General features: G+C 46.4%; 1 protein-coding gene across 2 annotated transcripts in view; it reads left to right on the top strand.

Moving 5' to 3' along the window:
- The window catches only part of LOC142563688 (venom metalloproteinase antarease TserMP_A-like), a 45,506-nt gene that overhangs the window by 5,391 nt on the left and 21,738 nt on the right, over window positions 1-18,377 (top strand). For both annotated transcript variants that reach the window (XM_075674285.1, XM_075674284.1), the window contains 3 exons: window positions 591-714; window positions 8,974-9,125; window positions 11,348-11,419. In XM_075674285.1, coding sequence (XP_075530400.1) covers window positions 591-714; window positions 8,974-9,125; window positions 11,348-11,419 — 348 coding nt within the window. The remainder of the gene's footprint in view (window positions 1-590; window positions 715-8,973; window positions 9,126-11,347; window positions 11,420-18,377) is intronic.

Below are 18,377 nucleotides of genomic sequence, written 5' to 3'. Positions count from 1 at the left end.
GCCATTGATGTGTTGACACGGCCGCAAATGGCGAGTGCGTCTTCTATGTATGAAGTGTACGACTCACCGGAGTGCAAGAACACGCTCGTCAAGGTACTTGTTGAGAACCTCTGAGTCGTCAGTGAGGACGGCGAAATTCTGCCGCAGTTACTGTTCAAAAAAGATTCACGGGCAAAGGTACGTCCATGGTCGAGAAACTAAGGCTTCGCGACGTTGGTTCCACAGAAGGCTACATCAACGTGCTTCGCGGAATCGTCTCAATAGTTCAATGCACTCACGCGGTCGTAATTTTCTGACGATTCCCCAACATCGTCGACGCGGAAACTAGCGAACGTCTGAGGTTGCACCTGATGGCGATTGACGGTTTAAGAAAATGTTCCCGTAGGAGGACGCAGAATGGAAGCTGCCCTGTTCGGCTACTGCTTTTCCGACATGGTGGAGGGCAGTTCCTACAAGCGGCGACCCGAGCGGAGCTTCAGGGATGAGCTCGATTGAGTTTCCCCTCGATAGCGAGTTCCATAGTGAGCTCGATAGCGAGTTCGATTCCGAACCAGGCGTAGAGTATCTGAATCAAATATTTTCTTTCACAGGAAGGCATTGTAAACAGCAACCTAAGAATAAAGCCCCTTCTGATGGCCAATCGTACACTTCGAGGTAAAATGCTCCATCTTCTTTACGAAGTTCAAGAAAAGACAGAGAGCTTCATAAATTTCGGTAAATAATTTTAGCTCATTTATCGATTATTGTTACCAATTTATTTGACAACATGAACGGAGTTCTTTTTTCCGCATGTTATCATTGGGAACCGCATCAATACTATTTTTTGTAGTATTGTAAGATTCCAGTGTGTCAACTTTACTGTTTTATAACAAACATCCAGTGCCGATTGCATGTAATGCAAAAAAATATTCAAACTATAAACTTCTTAGAATAGGCATCCCTTGCAGAAAGATTCATTAACTGTTGTAGCAGTGAAAGCTAATTAAATGTAGAACGTGTTTTTGAGCAGCAAATTAGCGGTTTTTCTGTAATCGTATTGTGCTATACATGCTAAAGATTCGATAATAAGGGTAGTACGTACTTTAATAATAAAGCTGATGCAGCAACAGTAACCTAGTTGATTCAAACACGTACCTGTAAGTTTACTTATTGATAGGCCAATTCTATTACGGTTATAAACCACAGTTTGGTTGATCTGAGCATCAAATCGCCTTCTGAACTTAGTAAGTGGCTTCTGTTTTGCAACGCAATATTACATGTACCAATTTTCCCTATCTACGCCACTGCCATCTACGCTGAACTTCTCAGTTCTAACTATTATTTGCTGATTGCTCATGCATTCGCTTTTGCTCATGCTACCTTTGTATACTCAGAGTCTGAAACCCTACGTCAGTATCGCACTATTGTAATGATCGTATTCGTTTATGTTCGAGGACAACATAAATCGGAAATTCATAATTATAAAGGATCTGCCACATGCCCTCGAGCATATTACATACAACGTCCATCTAAAGTACATGCCTTCTAATCTATACTATCGATTCATGTGTCTGTATGTCTAAGTGGTCTCTATGTGTGTTGATTTTTCTAAAAGCCAGCCAACCAACAATCATGCGGGGTTGGTTAGTCTCGTGCCATGTATTAGGCATTCCATTTGTGTTCTTGATAACATAATATGGCATATGGCTCCAAGTTTTAGGCTATATCACTAAAAATATTTGGTCATTACATGTAAGCCTACACTATTATTAAACAGGGCAGTCAAATATTGAAACCGCACATATTGGGGATCTTCCCTTTTTAGAAGGCCACACAATTTTAACAGGTTAATGGCTGCAGTACTTCCTTAAATAATCATAGCAACTGTTGTTTGATAAGTTATCAGGTGCGGCCTCAAACTATTGGTAATGTGTGGTTTTTACAGCGTAAGCTGTTATGCGCTCATTCCATGAGCCACTTCGCTTGGCTATATTCTCCGCCACCGCCGTCGCTACCGGTGCTCTCGTCAAGCTCCTACCTACTATGGGACACTGAACAAGAAAGGGTTGGATTGTTTTGAGGAGAAACATATTTAGGAGGTGTGAAAAAACACACTATGAAAAACATGCATGGCGTACTTGATGATATCAAGCAGGCTGGGTGATTACTTGTCACACCCCCTTCGAAAAGGGGTGCCATTAAATATTAATCATTGTCACCATAATCTTCTTTAACATCGTATCGTGCCACTTCTCAAGGAATGTGAGATGCGCGCCCGTCTAGCGTCAATAAGAGCACACTTCGTATTGCAGTTGCATGTCATTACACAAGGCGGCACGTCATGTGGCAGTTGCATAGGTAGCGCTACAAACTCGTTTGCGCTCCCTATCAAAAATGTGGCTCCTACCTGATATGGACGATTTGGCAAGAAAGCAATGGATTGCCTTGAGGAAGAGAAAGAATATTAAGCAGATGTATGAAAGAGTGCTAGAACGAAAAACATGTATACATGTGTCATACCGTATTAGATCAAGTAGGCTAGGCAACTGTTTGTTACAGGCCGCTTCAAAGGGGATGCCAACCGATCATCATCCTCAGTAGGATAAATAGAATCGAATCGTACCACTTCTCACGCGCGAATAGACATGCGCGCCGCGTAGCATCGATACGACCAAGCTTTGCATTGTAGTTGCGTCGTATTTCACTAGGCGACCCGACAAGTAGCATTTGCATGTTGCATGGAACTGGACCTCGTTGTATCAAGCAGGCTGAACTTTATGCCACCGCCTGCTACCGAAGGCGATGCCAACCAATCATCAACATCCTCAACAGCATCTTATCGCGTCAAAGGTAAAGAGATGTGTCATGTACGCTCCGTAGTCGCGATATCCGCGTTTACACTTCGGATAATTTATGGCGGTGCCTCACAAGTTAGGAACCGCTACTGAAGAAGTGAACCTATGAACTACGCGCGCGGCTACAACCAGACAACGTCGGGCTCATCAGACTGCTTTTCAGACAGCAGCGCAAAGCGTAGCTCGCCTTCGACAGCGGGCGCGCAGTTAAGAAGGTTCTGCTGAGAACGATGGAAATCGTCTTCGCCGCGAACACCCTCTAGTTCGTCCTCCCGTAAATGCTGTTCCTATGGAGCAGTTCCTCATCCTTACACTGTAATTTTGGTGGGCGTACCACTAAAGGCTCAGGCTTTCTTCTTTTTTTTTCACTTGAGAAGAATGAGCTATCTGTGAAACGTCGGGAGATATTTCCTTCAAAAAACCTAGGCTTCTACTACATCCGTCATTCCTCATTTCTGGTGTCGACTTGTTTCCCGACTAAATAAGGTCCCTTAGGCTTTCAAAATGTTTCTCTTTCTGTATGCATAGCACTGGTTTTATGTGAGAGTACCTTAGTATATGACACTAGTTAAATACCGTAGGGAAGGTAAGGCGTCTTTCCTTGCCTCTTTTCGGCTGAACTTCTCTTCTGAGCCCATCATATCCTTATACCTATATACAAATGCGACTTGTCCGTTTTGTTCTACGTCAGATCTAGACATTGGTACGTGGCTGTTGGAATAAATGTGAAGTCTAGTATACTGTAGCGCACAGTTAGAGATAAGATGCCTGAGAAAGGTTGGCGTACGTTTCGATATGTGGACCCATCATCGTCAAAGGCAGCTTGTAATTCTTGGTAGGTTATTTTCAACATGGTAATAGGGTAATGTCAGGTGCACTCGTTGCTGGCGGTGGCTGGTTGTAAAAAACAGGCTCAAAATATAATTAGCGCCCTCATTTCACGTTTCTCAACGTTGTTTCGAATACGAGCGAGAACGAGTGGGGATTGGGAAGGAGGATATATAAATAAATTTAAGAAATGGATAAAGAGAGTGGCTTGGGTAGGTTGTTGGGGCAGGGAATGGGAGGGGATCGGAAAACTCATCTGAACTGAACAGAAGCAGTCATAGGCGGCGTGCGTTTATGGTTTTAGAGGGAGCGGTCAGCCGGTGGGGTCAGCCGGCAGTAGAGGTAAAGGGAAGATCTGAAACGAGAGGAATAGGCGAGGCAAAGAGTCTACATTAAGTGTTGGCATAAGGTATTGTTATGCTTTTGTTGTAGGTATAGCAAGTAATGTTTAAGATACTGCTTTTAGTCAGTATTACCAGTTCAGGTACAAACTAATTATTTGAACAACAAGAGTTCTAAATCACATTCGAATATAGCTCTGTAACACACTGCAACATATTTCACAGAATAAAATCAATTTTATATCTTGCGCCAAAAAGGTAAAGGTTAACTCGCATCCAGAGTTGTGCACACGGCGCCTCTATGGCATCCTTCATCTTTGACTAGGAGTGAGGCTTCAGGGTTAGAAATCGTTTGTCTTGAGTAATTTGCTTCAGAAAGCAAACGATTTTTGGAAACGTTTGAGTGCTACAACACTGGATTTCATATTTTAGTATGAAATTCGAAAAAGCAGTCGTTTGCAGCAGACAAGCAAAAACACCCTTGCGACAGTAAACTCTGGACCTGAATTGCATTCATGACTCTCGCATCCTAAACGGAGGTCATAGCGACGTGCTTTGACCAGTGGTTGATGCCATCATACCTTCTGGAGTTTTGGAGCATTGCATGAATGATTGTGAACTAGGCTAGATCACTAAGCATTTCTTCTGTAAAATACTTTAAAGAGTACTGGAAAGGCTCCAGCGTAGCGGTTCCTTCTCGGTGATTGAATTTGCAATCGGTGCTTGTAGGCATAAAATTCTCATCAATCCACTTCACTTCCGTTTTCTGTTTACATTTAGGCTGGGGTGGCTCGGGCGGCTGGGGCTCTTCGTCCTCGCCAGCAGGACCTGTTCCCGTTGTTCACTCTCTCGAGACGGTGCTCAGATGAAATAAAGATAGGGGAAAATGCGACAATGAGACAATCAGTAGTATTACTACAGAATTTTTGGGAAACTGACATTGTTACTTCAACTGCCTCATCCACCTCATCGTCCGGGAAGGCTTTGATGCGTTTCTATCTACAATATTTAATAAAAATTGCTCAGCTGCTGACTTGGCTGCTCTCGTTATTGAGCGGGAGTGATCTTCAAAACCTACAAGACGCAAAGCACGCTCTACAAATCAGTAAAACACGCGTAAATTGCGTAAGCTATTTCCGTATGTCTACTAGGATTGCAGGCATTCAGGCGCGCTGTGCACGTTTCAGCACGCAAATATCTTCCTCTTAGTAGTAGGAGATTTGCTCGAGTTAAGCTAAATTAAATGTTATAAGCAAACGTACGATACCTAAACAAAAATCACAATAAAAATAATTTGCTATCCAGCACGTGTGCCCGCAAAATTAATTGATTTTTCGGAGTACTCACGTGCTGACTCGTAGAATGCGAGGCGTGCATCTTGAATGGCTATTTGTGCTTGAGCTTTCTAATCCTAAACCGAGATGACATTGGCGTTCATTTGAGGTGCACCTACGAAACTGCCCAGAGCGACTGAATTCCCCAAGTGGCACTTGTCGTGCGCCGGCGGGTGATTCAAGTTTGCGTCCCCAAACGTGGACATCGTCGCTGAAGGGGTTAAGTTGCCTTCTGCAACATTAGTAGGCATTTAAACTTGTGTATGACGTATTTTTCCGTACATGTCCTTTCGCGCGGATAATGGAAATTCGTTTCTATTTTATAGAGCCTGGTTCAATGTAGTATACCGCCATGTTCCATGTAATAAAGCGCCATGTTCAACTAGGTGTCTTGTCATTGCTTTAGCTAAAGTGTTTTTTGTATCTGGGCGATGGCCGTACATTCTTGTGTGAATTTGTGGTCCTGCCTCACTTATATACTGCTTGCTAGAAGTCACGTTCTCTAGACAGCAGATTAGGTTGATTGACCTGCAGGCGAAACTCAATGTTTCCTTCTGAAAGTATTCCAACGCGATACTTTTTACTGTAGCAGCAGATTGCATATATTTGCAGATACAGCTCCTGGAAGGGTCTCCGGGACCGAATCTTGGCGTTGCCTTTGCCATCTTTAGGCACGCACAAGAATGTTCTTGCAAATAGTGCTGTCCGTGTAGGCTACTCTGGGCAAGTCGGAAAAGGTCTCAAGTTCCTGGTTGCTGCTTAGCATAGAATAGTATTTGTTGAGGATGCTGTTCACGTTTGGGAGCACACTTGGGAATAGAGTAGTAAAAAGAGGCGTCGGGGGGGGGGGGGGGGGGGCTCCTTGTGATTTTAGGATGAGGTCTCAGCACGTCAGCTCACTTGAGTTTCGTTGCATCGTTGTTTGCTTTTCTGAAAGGCAGTCTTCGTTCGGGACGTTCGGTTTGATTATAGTAGATTACTGCTACCGATACAATGGCCAGCCTGGTATATCGAGGTAGAATCCTTCCGGATCCTGACGCTGTTGGCTCACACAATTTTCTTGCCGTAACCTGATTGTAATAATGTTGTTGAGGTCTGTCTAATCATGGCTGAAGTTTGTCAACGCCTATTTTGCTTTTCCTCCAACTATTCGAGCGATGCATCTTGCGATGTAAATTTAGCGGTTGAGCAGTAAATTATGGTCGCAATCGAAGACGCCTTGTACGTGTCCGGATATGTTGGTGTTGATGCAAATGATCACGCTTGAGCGAGGTGGTATGCCCATAGCCTTCGAGGACATTCAAGGCACTGTAACTTAGAGTCCTATACAGGTAGTATCGCTTCGTTCATGGAGAACATGGTCAGCCTGGATCACAAGTTGATGACTGCACCGGCTTAGTTGAGCAACTCCAGGCCTACTATTACCTCCCGTGAGCATTCTTACACAATCCCAAACATCGCAAGGTAAGACTGGTCGTGTTGGTCATGCCAATTCCGGTCGTTGTTATTAGGTGCCTCCCAGCTATCTCATATCGTCCATGGAGACTATAGTTTCGTCAACTCTGCGTCTAAGGATCCACTGATAATGAAACAGTCGGCTACTGCGGTAACTTGGGTGGGGATGTTATGGATATATATATATATATATATATATGAACGTCAGGGCCGGTGGTTCTTGACCTTGCATTGCAGTTACATCGCGTCGGATCTCGGCTCAGTCGCGTTTTCCTGGCGCTGTTACGCCGCGTCGTCGGGTTTTATCGCGACGGTTTTTCTTGACTTCGAGGCTTCGTTCGAGTGACGCCCTGTCGTCTCTACATCGCCGAGATGTATGTTACGGCGTCAACAGCAAAGAATGACCAGCAACCGGCCCTCCAACGGTTTTGGCTTTTAGGTTCCCTGCTAATGAACCGGCTACGAGCAGGGACCGTATAGGGTCGGCGCTGCGGCGAGCGAGAACGCCCTGGTGGACGAGAACATCGTTGAGGCTTGTGCTGTGTCATTGCGAGGTCTTGGGTGATGCCTCGTGGACGTTCGCCTAGTTTTGCGAGCGGTGTGTTGACGACTAACCTTCGTGGTCCTACTTCGTGGCATGAGCTCCGGTGGTACAAGCGGCTCGGTTCTCCACAGTGGCAGCAGATTATGTGGCGGCCGCTGTGCACCTAATATCCGTCATTTTTGGGGGGATTGCGCGGGCCCACAGGTGAGCTGGCTGTCGGCAGTGGCGGCAGGCGACGAGATTGCGGTAGGGCCCGGGCACTAGCTCGGTGGAGAAACGTGAAGATGGGCAAAGAGGGTGTGGGACATCGATTCCGGTTGGCGCTGCGACGATTCGGACTTCACGTCGAAAACTTCCAGTGAGCGCTAAATTTTCTTCATAAAGAATGTCATGGATTGAGACTAGCCCAAGAAAACATCTTGCTTCATTGGCGTACAATGTTACTGCTGGTCTATCGGATGTCGTCAGAGCCTAGTTCTTGGAATTCACACTTCTGCGTGAGCACTTGACTGTTATATTTTCTTCTTTGCATTTGAAGCGTCTTCGCTAAAGCTGTGAAATTCCACGGCTATCTTGAACGGGTTGCTGAATAATCCTACGAAAAGGACTTGCTTCATAACCAACATAAGGAAGCGGACTTTCCTTTCTTCGGACATGTCTGGATCGGCGTAACGAAGCAGAAATACCCCCTTTTTTGCCGACATCACTCGTAAAGGTGTTCGCTAAGATATCGCAGAGGCGATCTCACGTTGTCAGGCTGGATTCACTATTCTTGAACCAAGTCCCGGTGGCGTCTTGCAAGACGAAGTAAGTAAGCATGCTGCAGCTTGTCGTCGGAGCTCCAGTTTTTTAATGTAGAGATACTTGCATATGTGCTTATCCAGTTTTCCTGATCTTCAAACATGAGCCGGGGAAGACCGGCTTCCTGGGTGGTTGCAGCCGGACGGGGAACGCTGGGGCTGCCATTGCGGTTGTTGGCTTGTCCGCAGTTCCTATGGTTTTCTCGGAAAGAGGTCCATATTCTTGTAGCAGTTCTTCTTATATGCGGCTATCCTGCTAGTTAGTCGCAACGTACTCACGGCTTGTACTTGCAGGGAGTGTCCGGTACAAAATGAAGTGAAGAACGACGCAGAGTCCATACTTCCAGTTTTCCTACTCTACGATAGTTACGGTCGATCACACAGACAACAAAGAGAATCGATTGCAAGAATCTAGAACATTCTGATACATGCACGCGCGTCCTTTGCCAAGCAATAACATTCAACATTCGTTAGGTGATCAAAAATATAACTGGAAACATATGAACAAGCACGCGTATCAATATCATTGCACTTTCTCCTCTTTGTATGTTTCTCTCTGTCTCTCTCTCTCCCTCATAGGACGCGATTTTGCATAAGAAGAACCTTCCATAACGGGTCCTAGACAAGTTTGTATGATAAGTTCGCGAACGCAGATTGTTTAACCGGGTTCACCTTTTTTTAAATTCTGCTGAAGCCTAACTCGAGCTTTTTGCTAGAATCACATGCAGTCACATCTCTAACTCACACAAATGTACACTATGCTTTAGTTCTTCGTAAAAAAAGATGGTTATTGTGACAAAATAACGATATTTTCGATCATATTGACCCACATTTTAGGCAGCGGACGAATTTGGAGACACATTTTTAGACAGAAAGCCCACGTCGAAACATTCGTCGTAGAGCTTCACATCGTCTCCGATAAAGAGCACCAAAAATATTTTAAAACGAAGGAGGATCTTATTTCATACATGGCTGTGATGACAAATGCAGTGAGTATGTTTACCTACATCTACAAAAATTATTTCGGGTCGTTCACAATCCGACTGAACCGCATAAAAGCTATACAATTTCCCATGTATTAGCTCAGTTTATGGAATCTTTGGACCCACACACAAAGCCATGCAGCATTTTGTATCCATCTTTCTCCGAATCCGGTGTGACGTACCCGGAAACAAGCATCTCTTGCGCGGAAACGAAGGCAATGCTCTTCGCTGGTGAACAAATCAAGAAAGCAAAGCTATACAAGACCCTTATGTACAGGGACTCTCTAAGCGTCGTAAGAGCACTAAGGTCAACGTGTAAACACCCAAACCCTGTGCTTACTGAGCTTTATTCTGTTATCTGCATATCGTACATGTCTCAGCTGTAATTCACTATAAACATTCACATTGACATTCGCGGCATTGAGGTTGATATGCTGGCTAACCTAGTTTCCACATCAATTGCATGGCAAGCTATCGCTCATACCACTGCTATCCCTGCCTTGTGTCTAAAGCCATTCCTCCGAAAGAAACTAAGTCACCGGCAGCACTTGCGGGATGCCCAAACAAATAGTAAGTTTAACCTAATCAATCCACAATTATGTTATTGGCGCTGCGCAACGAAAACATGACCAAACACATTAAGAAGAAATGTCCTATTCTGTCGTCTCAGAATCGGACACACATGCGGCACACATACTTTTTTGCTTATTGGAAAAGAACCACCAACCTGTGGTAGATGTGGTCTGATGCTGATCGTCCCCTTCATCTCCCTAGAGTGTCGGGAAGCCGAAACAGAGAGAAAGAAACGTTTTCCTGCAATATACCAGCAGCGCACCCTCCTTTATCCCGTAATGTTACACGGTTCAGGTTGGTTTTTTTACACCACACTAGCCCTAAGTTTGTTAAATGATGTTGTCTTACACGTTGTTATCCGTATGATTTCGCGATTTCGTGGCGCATCTCCTCTCCATTGGATACCGCTGTGATACTACTTTAGTACGGCACATGCATCCAAGAATTTTACGTCTCAAGGGTTCTGTTAAGGCAGTAGTGCTTCTTGTAAACGTTTGCCTTGATGTATTTTATCGTATAACCATTTTTTTCTCAATCTATCATTCACGTGCCCAGTACACCTTAATAGATATTGTCATAATGATATTAGGTGTAGGTTTTACGCATTTTGTAGCCACCATTTTTAGGCCACTTTATTGCCACGTCGCACCTACCTCTGGGAATTTATCGATCCACTGCGAACTCCTCAACTTTTTTCTGGCGCTTAGGTCATAATTGCCCCTTGCACCATAGAACAACAATTGATCACAGACTAGAATTAGGTTATCAGCAACAGGTGATTTTTTTAATTATGGAAAGCTTATTAATCAACACCACGTACATAAGCAAACAATACATCTATACAATTTGCAACTGACAGTCTTCTGCTCCTGACCAGTGTCAGTTGTTATTCGCTCCTCAAATATGCAGGTAAAGCATCGAATGAGCTTCCAAGCAAAAATCTTTGATCAGTTGAATAAGGTGTAAAGCATTGATGCGGGACGACAAACAGGTTTAACACAATGCTAACGCATTTCTCTGACATGAACCGCTAAAACTCCACTGAATTTTTTTAATGTAAGACCACTTGTAGGAAAAAGGAAATCTGTCGCAACATAAAACCATGAAACTACTTATTAGCAGTCAAATGGATCACAAAGAAGCATTCGAGCGATAAAAGCAAAGGAATATACATACGTACGAAAACCAGGAACCCAGCGTTTATAAATTTTAAACCGGCCCGTGTTCCACCTTTCTAGTCAATGCTCTTGTTATTGTGGACGTAAAAGTGCAACCAGTCTGTTTAGAACGTTCAGTAAAATCTGATTAGCATATTCATGTTGTATCTGTGATTTTTGTTGGAGCTGCAGAACGAGGTCTAAAGGGCGCTTCCGCAATGGGATGGTGAAATTCAACAATGCACCTCCTTGCAAACGCATAGCTCTGTTATCTGAGAATTTTTTTCCTCTACATTGTAATCGATACCATGGCGTTTTCAGCACCCAAGAGGAGTTTATATTTCACTAAATTGTTTTTTGCTGTCCTTCAATTCCTTTGAGCTTTAGACGATTATTTATAGATGTAATAAGGTGTTGTGGTAACGGGAGCTTTTAACATGTAATGAATATTATCATCCACATCTTTGGAAATGCTGATAAACTAACCGTATGCTTTAGGTGAACTTAAGATATCTGGACATGACGAAACCAAAGATAAAGTTCATGCTAGTCGGAGTAACAAGGAGTATGGTAAGTATATTTCTTTATTGCACAAATCTTTTCCTTAAGGTGAATCTCGTTTCATTAAACGGTACTATCATAAGTTCTTTCACAAACACAGATGATGAACAGGTATTACTATTGTTACGTAGGAAGATGCAGACGAAAAGCTATATACAAATATATTTACAAGGGAATACGCCGCACTTGGCCAAGAGGCACAAGCCCGCGCTAGCCTCCAATCGTCGTCGTCGTCTTCTCACTGCTCGCCTTTTCGTCATTGCAAATACTGTTCCGTAGCCGTACCCCCGGCGGCAAAAGCGCCGCCCCGGAACTATTACAGGCCGCACTCGGAAGCGGTGTAGTAGGCCTTGAGCCTTCTGACGTGCACAATATCACTAGATGCCAGAGTAGAGGACGAGGTTGAACTCACAGGAGCAATTTCGTACGTCACAGGCATCACCTGGCGCAGCATGCGGCAGGGCCCTGTGTATCGCGAAAGGAGCTTCTCTGAAAGTCCGACGGGACGAGAAGGAGACCAGAGGAGCACGAGCACACCAGGCAAAAACTGTACTTCACGGTGGCGGGCGTTGTACTGACACTGCTGAGTGGTTTGCGAAGCCGTCAGTCGAGCGCGGGCAAGCTGGCGTGCATGGTCGGCGAAGGCGATGGCGTAGCGCGCATACTCGCTTGTTGAGATCGCAGCAGGAGCAAGTGCCGTGTCAAGGGGCAAGGTGTGTTCGCGGCCGTACATTAGATAAAATGGAGAAAATCCGCCGGTGTCTTGTCGGGAAGAGTTACACGCAAATGGGACGTAAGGAAGGGCAATGTCCCAGTCGTGGTGGTCCTTGGAAACGTACTTGGACAGCATATCCGTAAGAGTACGGTTTAACCGATCTGTCAGGCCATTGGTTTGAGGATGGTATAAGGTACTCAGCTTGTGTTGAGTGAAGCAGGAACGCACAATGTCGGCGATAACCTTCGAGAGGAAGTTACGACCGCGGTCAGTAAGCAGCTGTCGGGGGGCGCCATGAAGTAAGATCATGTCACGGAAGAGAAAGTCCGCGACGTCGGTGGCGCAAGTGGTAGGGAGAGCCCGCGTGATAGCGTATCGGGTGGCGTAATCAGTTGCGACGGCTACCCGTTTGTTCCCACAGGATGACTTGGGAAAGGGACCTAGGTGGTCTAATCCAACACGATAGAACTGTTCCCCAGGGACGGTGATCGGCTGCAGATGACCGGCAGGTAGCACCTGAGGTGTTTTCCGACGCTGGCAGGGATCACAGGCAGCAACATAGCGTCGGACGGAGCGAGCGAGACCAGGCCAATAGAAGCGGCGGCGGACGCGGTCGTACGTGTGGGTCACCCCAACATGTCCTGCAGTGGGTGCGTAATGCATCTCAAACAACACAGTCTGTCGTAGATTTTTTGGCATGACAACGAGAAGATCAGATCCGTCAGGGAGGAAGTTCCTTCGGTACAGAATGCCGTCCTGGAGGACATATCGGCGAACGGATGCGTCGGTAGGTGTAGAGCGCAGACGCTCGATGAGTGCTCGCTGCGATAGGTCTCGGTACTGCTCATCGGCTATGTTAGCGAAGGCAGACACAGAAAATGCCGTCGGCGTCGTCAGGCTCGTCTACCGGGTAGCGAGACAGGCAGTCAGCGTCCTTGTGTAGTCGGCCAGATTTGTAGGTGACAGTACACGAATATTCTTGGAGGCGTAAGGCTAAGCGACCAAGTCTTCCTGTTGGATCTTTCAATGAGCATAAACAGCAAAGCGTGTGATAGCCTGTGACAACGGAAAAGGGTCGGGCCATATAAGTATGGGCGGAACTTCGTAACCCACCAAACTAGGGCCAGACACTCACGCTCAGCGATGGAATATTTGCGCTCCGAGGGTGAGAGGAGCCTTCTGGCGTAAGCGATAACACGGTCGTTGCCGCGCTGGCGTTGAGCCAGAACTGCGCCAATCCCGTGACCGCTGGCATGAGTGAGTACTTCGGTAGGCGTAGAAGGATCGAAATGGGCCAGAACGGGAGGCGTCGTGCGAAGGTCGATTAGATGCGAGAATGCAGAGGCCTCCTTATCGCCCCACTGAAAAGGGGCGTCTTTTTTCAAAAGCTCGGTTAGTGGTCTCGCTATGGCCGCGAAATTTTTCACGAAACGGCGGAAGTACGAACATAGGCTGATGAAGCTGCGCACATTCTTGACACACTTCGGAACAGGGAAATGCGTAACAGCATGGACCTTCCCGGGGTCCGATTGCACCTCGTTCGCGTCAACGAGATGCCCAAGGACGTCAATCTGGCGACGGCCGAATTGGCAGTTCGATGCGTTGACTTGCATACCGGCTCGACGAAAAACGTCCAGGACTGCTGAGAGGCGCTCGAGGTGCCTAGCGAACGTTGGGGAGAATACTATAACGTAGTCCAAGTAGCACAGGCATGTGGACCATTTGAAACCGTGAAGAAGGGAGTCCACCATGCGTTCAAAATTGGTAGGAGCGTTACATAGACCGAACGGTATCACTTTGAATTGATAAAAACGTCGGTTGTTACAAGAGCAGTCTTCTCGTGGTCGAGATCGTCTACGGCAATCTGCTAGTAGCCGGAGCGAAGGTCAATAGAGGAGAAGCAGCGAACACTGTGGAGGCAGTCAAGAGCGTCATCAATCCGAGGTAGGGGATACACGTCCTTTTTGGTAACCCTGTTAAGGTGTCGATAATCCACGCAAAAGCGCCATGAGCTATCTTACATTTTAACACTACAACAGGTGACGCCCATGGACTACACGACGGTTCAATAATGTTCTTGGCAAGCATTTTGCGAACTTCTGCGTGAATAACTTGACACTCAGCCGGTGACACTCGATACGGGCGGCGATCAATAGGAGCGGCATCGCCGGTATTAATGCGATATTTAACAGCTGTAGTTTGAGACAAACGACGATCGTTAAAGTAAAAAATATCGTGGCAGGAAAACAGAACGCGGTAGAGCTCACGAGCGTGCTGGGACGGCATGTCGGGCTCAATCATTTTCTCTAAGTCGGCGATTATACAAGTTGCCGACTGCGATGGTGGAGGAGGATCGGCTGAATTGTCGACTGCTGCAATAGACGCTACTGAGTGATCCTCGAATGAGAAAAGCTGGGTCAGAGACATCCCGCGTGGCATCACTTGCGTCGTCAAGCCGAAATTGACCACTGGCACGCAGGCGCAATTCGCCGTAATAGATAAAACTGTATGAGGTACTGTGATCCAGTGTTTAAGTAAGACGTCTTGCATAGGAGCCGCAATGTAGTGACCGTCGGGCACTGGTGGGGATGACACTAAGTCAAATTAAGTCAGTGCTGAAGGTGGCAAGCAAACGAAGTCGAGGGAACTGAGGCGACTGACGTGCGGGTCAGCGGCATCCAGAACAAGCAGGTCAAGGCGGAGAGTACTGGCGGAACAATCGATGACAGCAGAATGTGCGCAGAGGAACTCTAAGCTGAGGATGATGTCGCGGGGACAGTGGGCGATGACTGCGAATAGCACGATAGTGGAGCGATCGGCGAAGGAGACGCGGGTGGCACACATACCAATTACGGGGGCTGTTCCGCCATTGGCGACACCGACAACAGGCGTCATGGCGGGTGTCATTATTTTCTTCAGGCGGTTACGAAGGTCAGCGCACATTACCGACAAATGCGCGCTAGTGTCTATAAGAGCAGATACAGAAACACCGTCGACTTGCACGTCAAGAAGATTCAGATGAGTGGGCAACGTCAGTAGTGGATTTGGCAGCGTAGGGAGCAATGCAGCGTCACCTCGAGGCGCCGTATCGTCTAGGTTTCTGGCTGGGAGCGGCGTCCGAAGGGAGTCGGCGAGTAGGAGCAACGGGGCTGGGGAGAGCGAGATTGTCGTCGTTGGGGCGAAGGCAAACGAGAATAGGGGCGGTTCGGCGCAGGTGAATCAGCGGCTGCATTATAGGAGTGTGCGGCATAGGAACGAGAAGGGCCACCTGAGGGGCGAGAGTAGGCAGTATAAGCAGACTGGGTCTGGGAACTCCAGCGACTGCGACAGTGCCGAGAAATGTGCCCGATTCGATGGCAGGGAAAACAAATGGACTTGTCGTCAGCAGTGCGCCGTTCAGATAGGTTGCGGAAACATGGTGGGTAAGAAGATGCGGGACGGTGCGGAATCGACGAAGCCAAGTGGGTATCAGCGTGATGGGCCGAGAAGATGGGGGTGAAGACCCATGTTTTCGAACTCCTGGCGGACAACTGCCTGGATCAGGGAAACTGTGACTGCAGGTGCGTTGGTGAGGCTGGAGTCGAAGGCGGCCTGCTAGGCGGCCTCAATCTGACGCCGGGAGATCCTGGTAACATCACCAGTCTTTCTGGGACAAGGAGCGTCGGCACAGGAAGATGTCGCTGGGGTTTTGGGCAGACGGGCCAACTGCTATCGATACGTCGGCTTTTAGCGAGTTCTAGGCGGCGGCACACTTTTATAACTGCATCAACCGTCTCCACGTTGTTAAAAACGAGCAAGTTGAGGGCGTCATCGGCAATGCCTTTGAAGATGTGGGAAACCTTGTCCGACTCAGTCATATGTGCGTCAACTTTGCGGCACAGAGCCAAGACTTCCTGAATGTACGTGAGGTAGGGCTCCATTGACGTCTGCACACGGCTGGATAATGCCTTCTGCGCGGCAAGTTGGTGACCGTATGGGTTGCCGAACAAGTCTCGGAGCTTTTGCTTAAGCGAATCCCAACTGGTGAGCTCATCTTTGTGCGTCCTAAACCAAACTCGTGGTGTGCCACTGAGGTAAAAGACTACGTTGGCGAGCATGATGGTAGGGTGCCACCGGTTATTGCGGCTGACGTTTTCGTACAGACTGATCCTGTCCTCGACATCTTCCCCATCTTTTCCCGAGAATACGCCAGGATCCCGGGGAGCGTTGAGAGTGATGTAGGTCGTTGAAGTGGCAGCGGGTGTCGGAGGCGGCTGGAGTCGAGTTGTCATCGCCGGGAGCCATGAAGGAAGGCTCGACGTACTGTCCACTGCGAAGCTCCGTGACGAGCTACAGGGAACGTCCACCTCCACCAGATATGTTACGTAGGAAGACGCAGACGAAAAGCTACATACAAGTATATTTAAAAGGGAATACGTCGCACTTGGCCAAGCGGCGACAGCCTGCGCTAGCCTGCAATCATCGTCGTCGTCTTCTCGCTGCTCGCCTCTTCGTCATTGCAAATACTGTCCTGTAGCAATATATTTAAAAAGAGCTCACTGTGCAGAACCTGTAATAGCACAAATGTGCAGGCACCGGCCACGGTGAGCAATTTCGTCTGAGCAAGTGTCAAAATAATTTTGTGCATCACAGCACGAACGTTATACAGGCTGTTTCAGCGAACACTTTTATATGTCTTTAATATTTACCTGTGGCACAGATCACAATTCTAGTTAATGAGCTGGGTTACTCAAAGCAGCAGACAATACTTTCACAGAAAATTGAGATGCAAAATCGACTAATTAATAAAAATTCACTAAAGGTTCTAACTAACTACAATATGGCCCATATTGCAATTTAAAAATTGTAGCCTTGGAGTTCGCAAGGCCGTTCTTGGAAAATATTTGAAATATGCCACCTGTTTCGAAATATAAATTCCACAAGATTGCGAAGAAGTGAATTGGCGTTCCACTTAATTTGTTAACAAAACGTCGTTTCATGCACTCAAGCACACAAGTAACTGGAACGCCAATTCACTTTTCCGCAAAGTTCGGGAAATTATATCTCGAACCTGGTGTCGTCCTGAAAATTCGCTCCAAGTGGATCCGACTTGCGCAGTCCACTGCTAGACTATATAATTTGATATATGGGTCATAAGATAATTAGCTAAAAGTTCATTAGTGAATGCTTGTTAATTAGTAGACCTTGCATTTCAACTTTTTGTGCATGTACTGTCCGCCGCTTCGAGTAGACCGGCTCATCAACTAGATTTGAGCTATCCGCCACTAGAAACGTTTAAAATATTTTGAAAGTGTTCGCTGAATCACACTGTATATTTGCGTAGACAATTTACTTGTCTAAGAGAAGAACTGCCGTCGAGTGTACCTAAATAAAGGCAAGCCATAATAACAGAAATTGTAAGAGAAAATAATGAAATAATTTCCAGCAGCAATTGTATCTGCTATGGCAAATATTCAAGCACCAGCGCGAACGAAAGTTGTGTAAATTTTGAGACAGGTTGCTTGAAAATTATTATAGCCTAATTCTTCGGTTCCGAGTTAGAACGTGTGGGCGATGGCTGGCGGCATCTTAGTCTGTCCCTGTGCTTGGGAAAGCGTACATAGGCTGAGCGCCAACTATTAAAAATCCGAAATAATAAAAGTCCTACAGGCTGCGCATAGCCCTGTGTCAAAAGCTCAAGGTAATATGGCACCAACGCACAAAGTACCTATTTTTCTAATAGTGCACGGCTCCTTGGAAACGCGCTGTTACTGCAGGTGGTGCATAGCGAATAATTTCCAGTTGTAAAGTGTGGTCACGTAGCCCCACTTGCGGTCATTGTTCAGGTGTCCTAGCGCCAATGCAGCCTACAGTTATGCAGACAGACAAAATATATGCTCAGATTGTTTAGGTGTTATTGTCCCTCCAGTTGTGTTTTCTGGAGATGATATGTGTATTTTATTAGGTTTTCATATTTCGGTTGCAAAGTTAAAAGTGGCATACACCTGCGTTTTGGGCAGAAAGAGAAGCTCGCTTGATTATCACTCGATGTGATCACAATAAGCTATTGCCATTTCCTTTATTCTCACAGGCCTGTGCATATTGATGTTCCTTTAGAGAATAGACATTGTCAGACATGAACACCTTGTTTACCTTGGTTTGACGTGCTAGTGCGCTTTTCCCACTACTCTTATTACGCAAAATTGATTATACCAAGTTACGAGATTTAAAACTGTGTTTGGTGCAAAATACATCGTCATGGCCTCAAAATAT

Source organism: Dermacentor variabilis, chromosome 11 (genome assembly GCF_050947875.1).
Source record: "Dermacentor variabilis isolate Ectoservices chromosome 11, ASM5094787v1, whole genome shotgun sequence".
Lineage (NCBI taxonomy): Eukaryota > Metazoa > Arthropoda > Arachnida > Ixodida > Ixodidae > Dermacentor > Dermacentor variabilis.
Note: the sequence above shows the minus strand (reverse complement) of the source record. Positions and strands in the feature narration are given on the sequence as shown.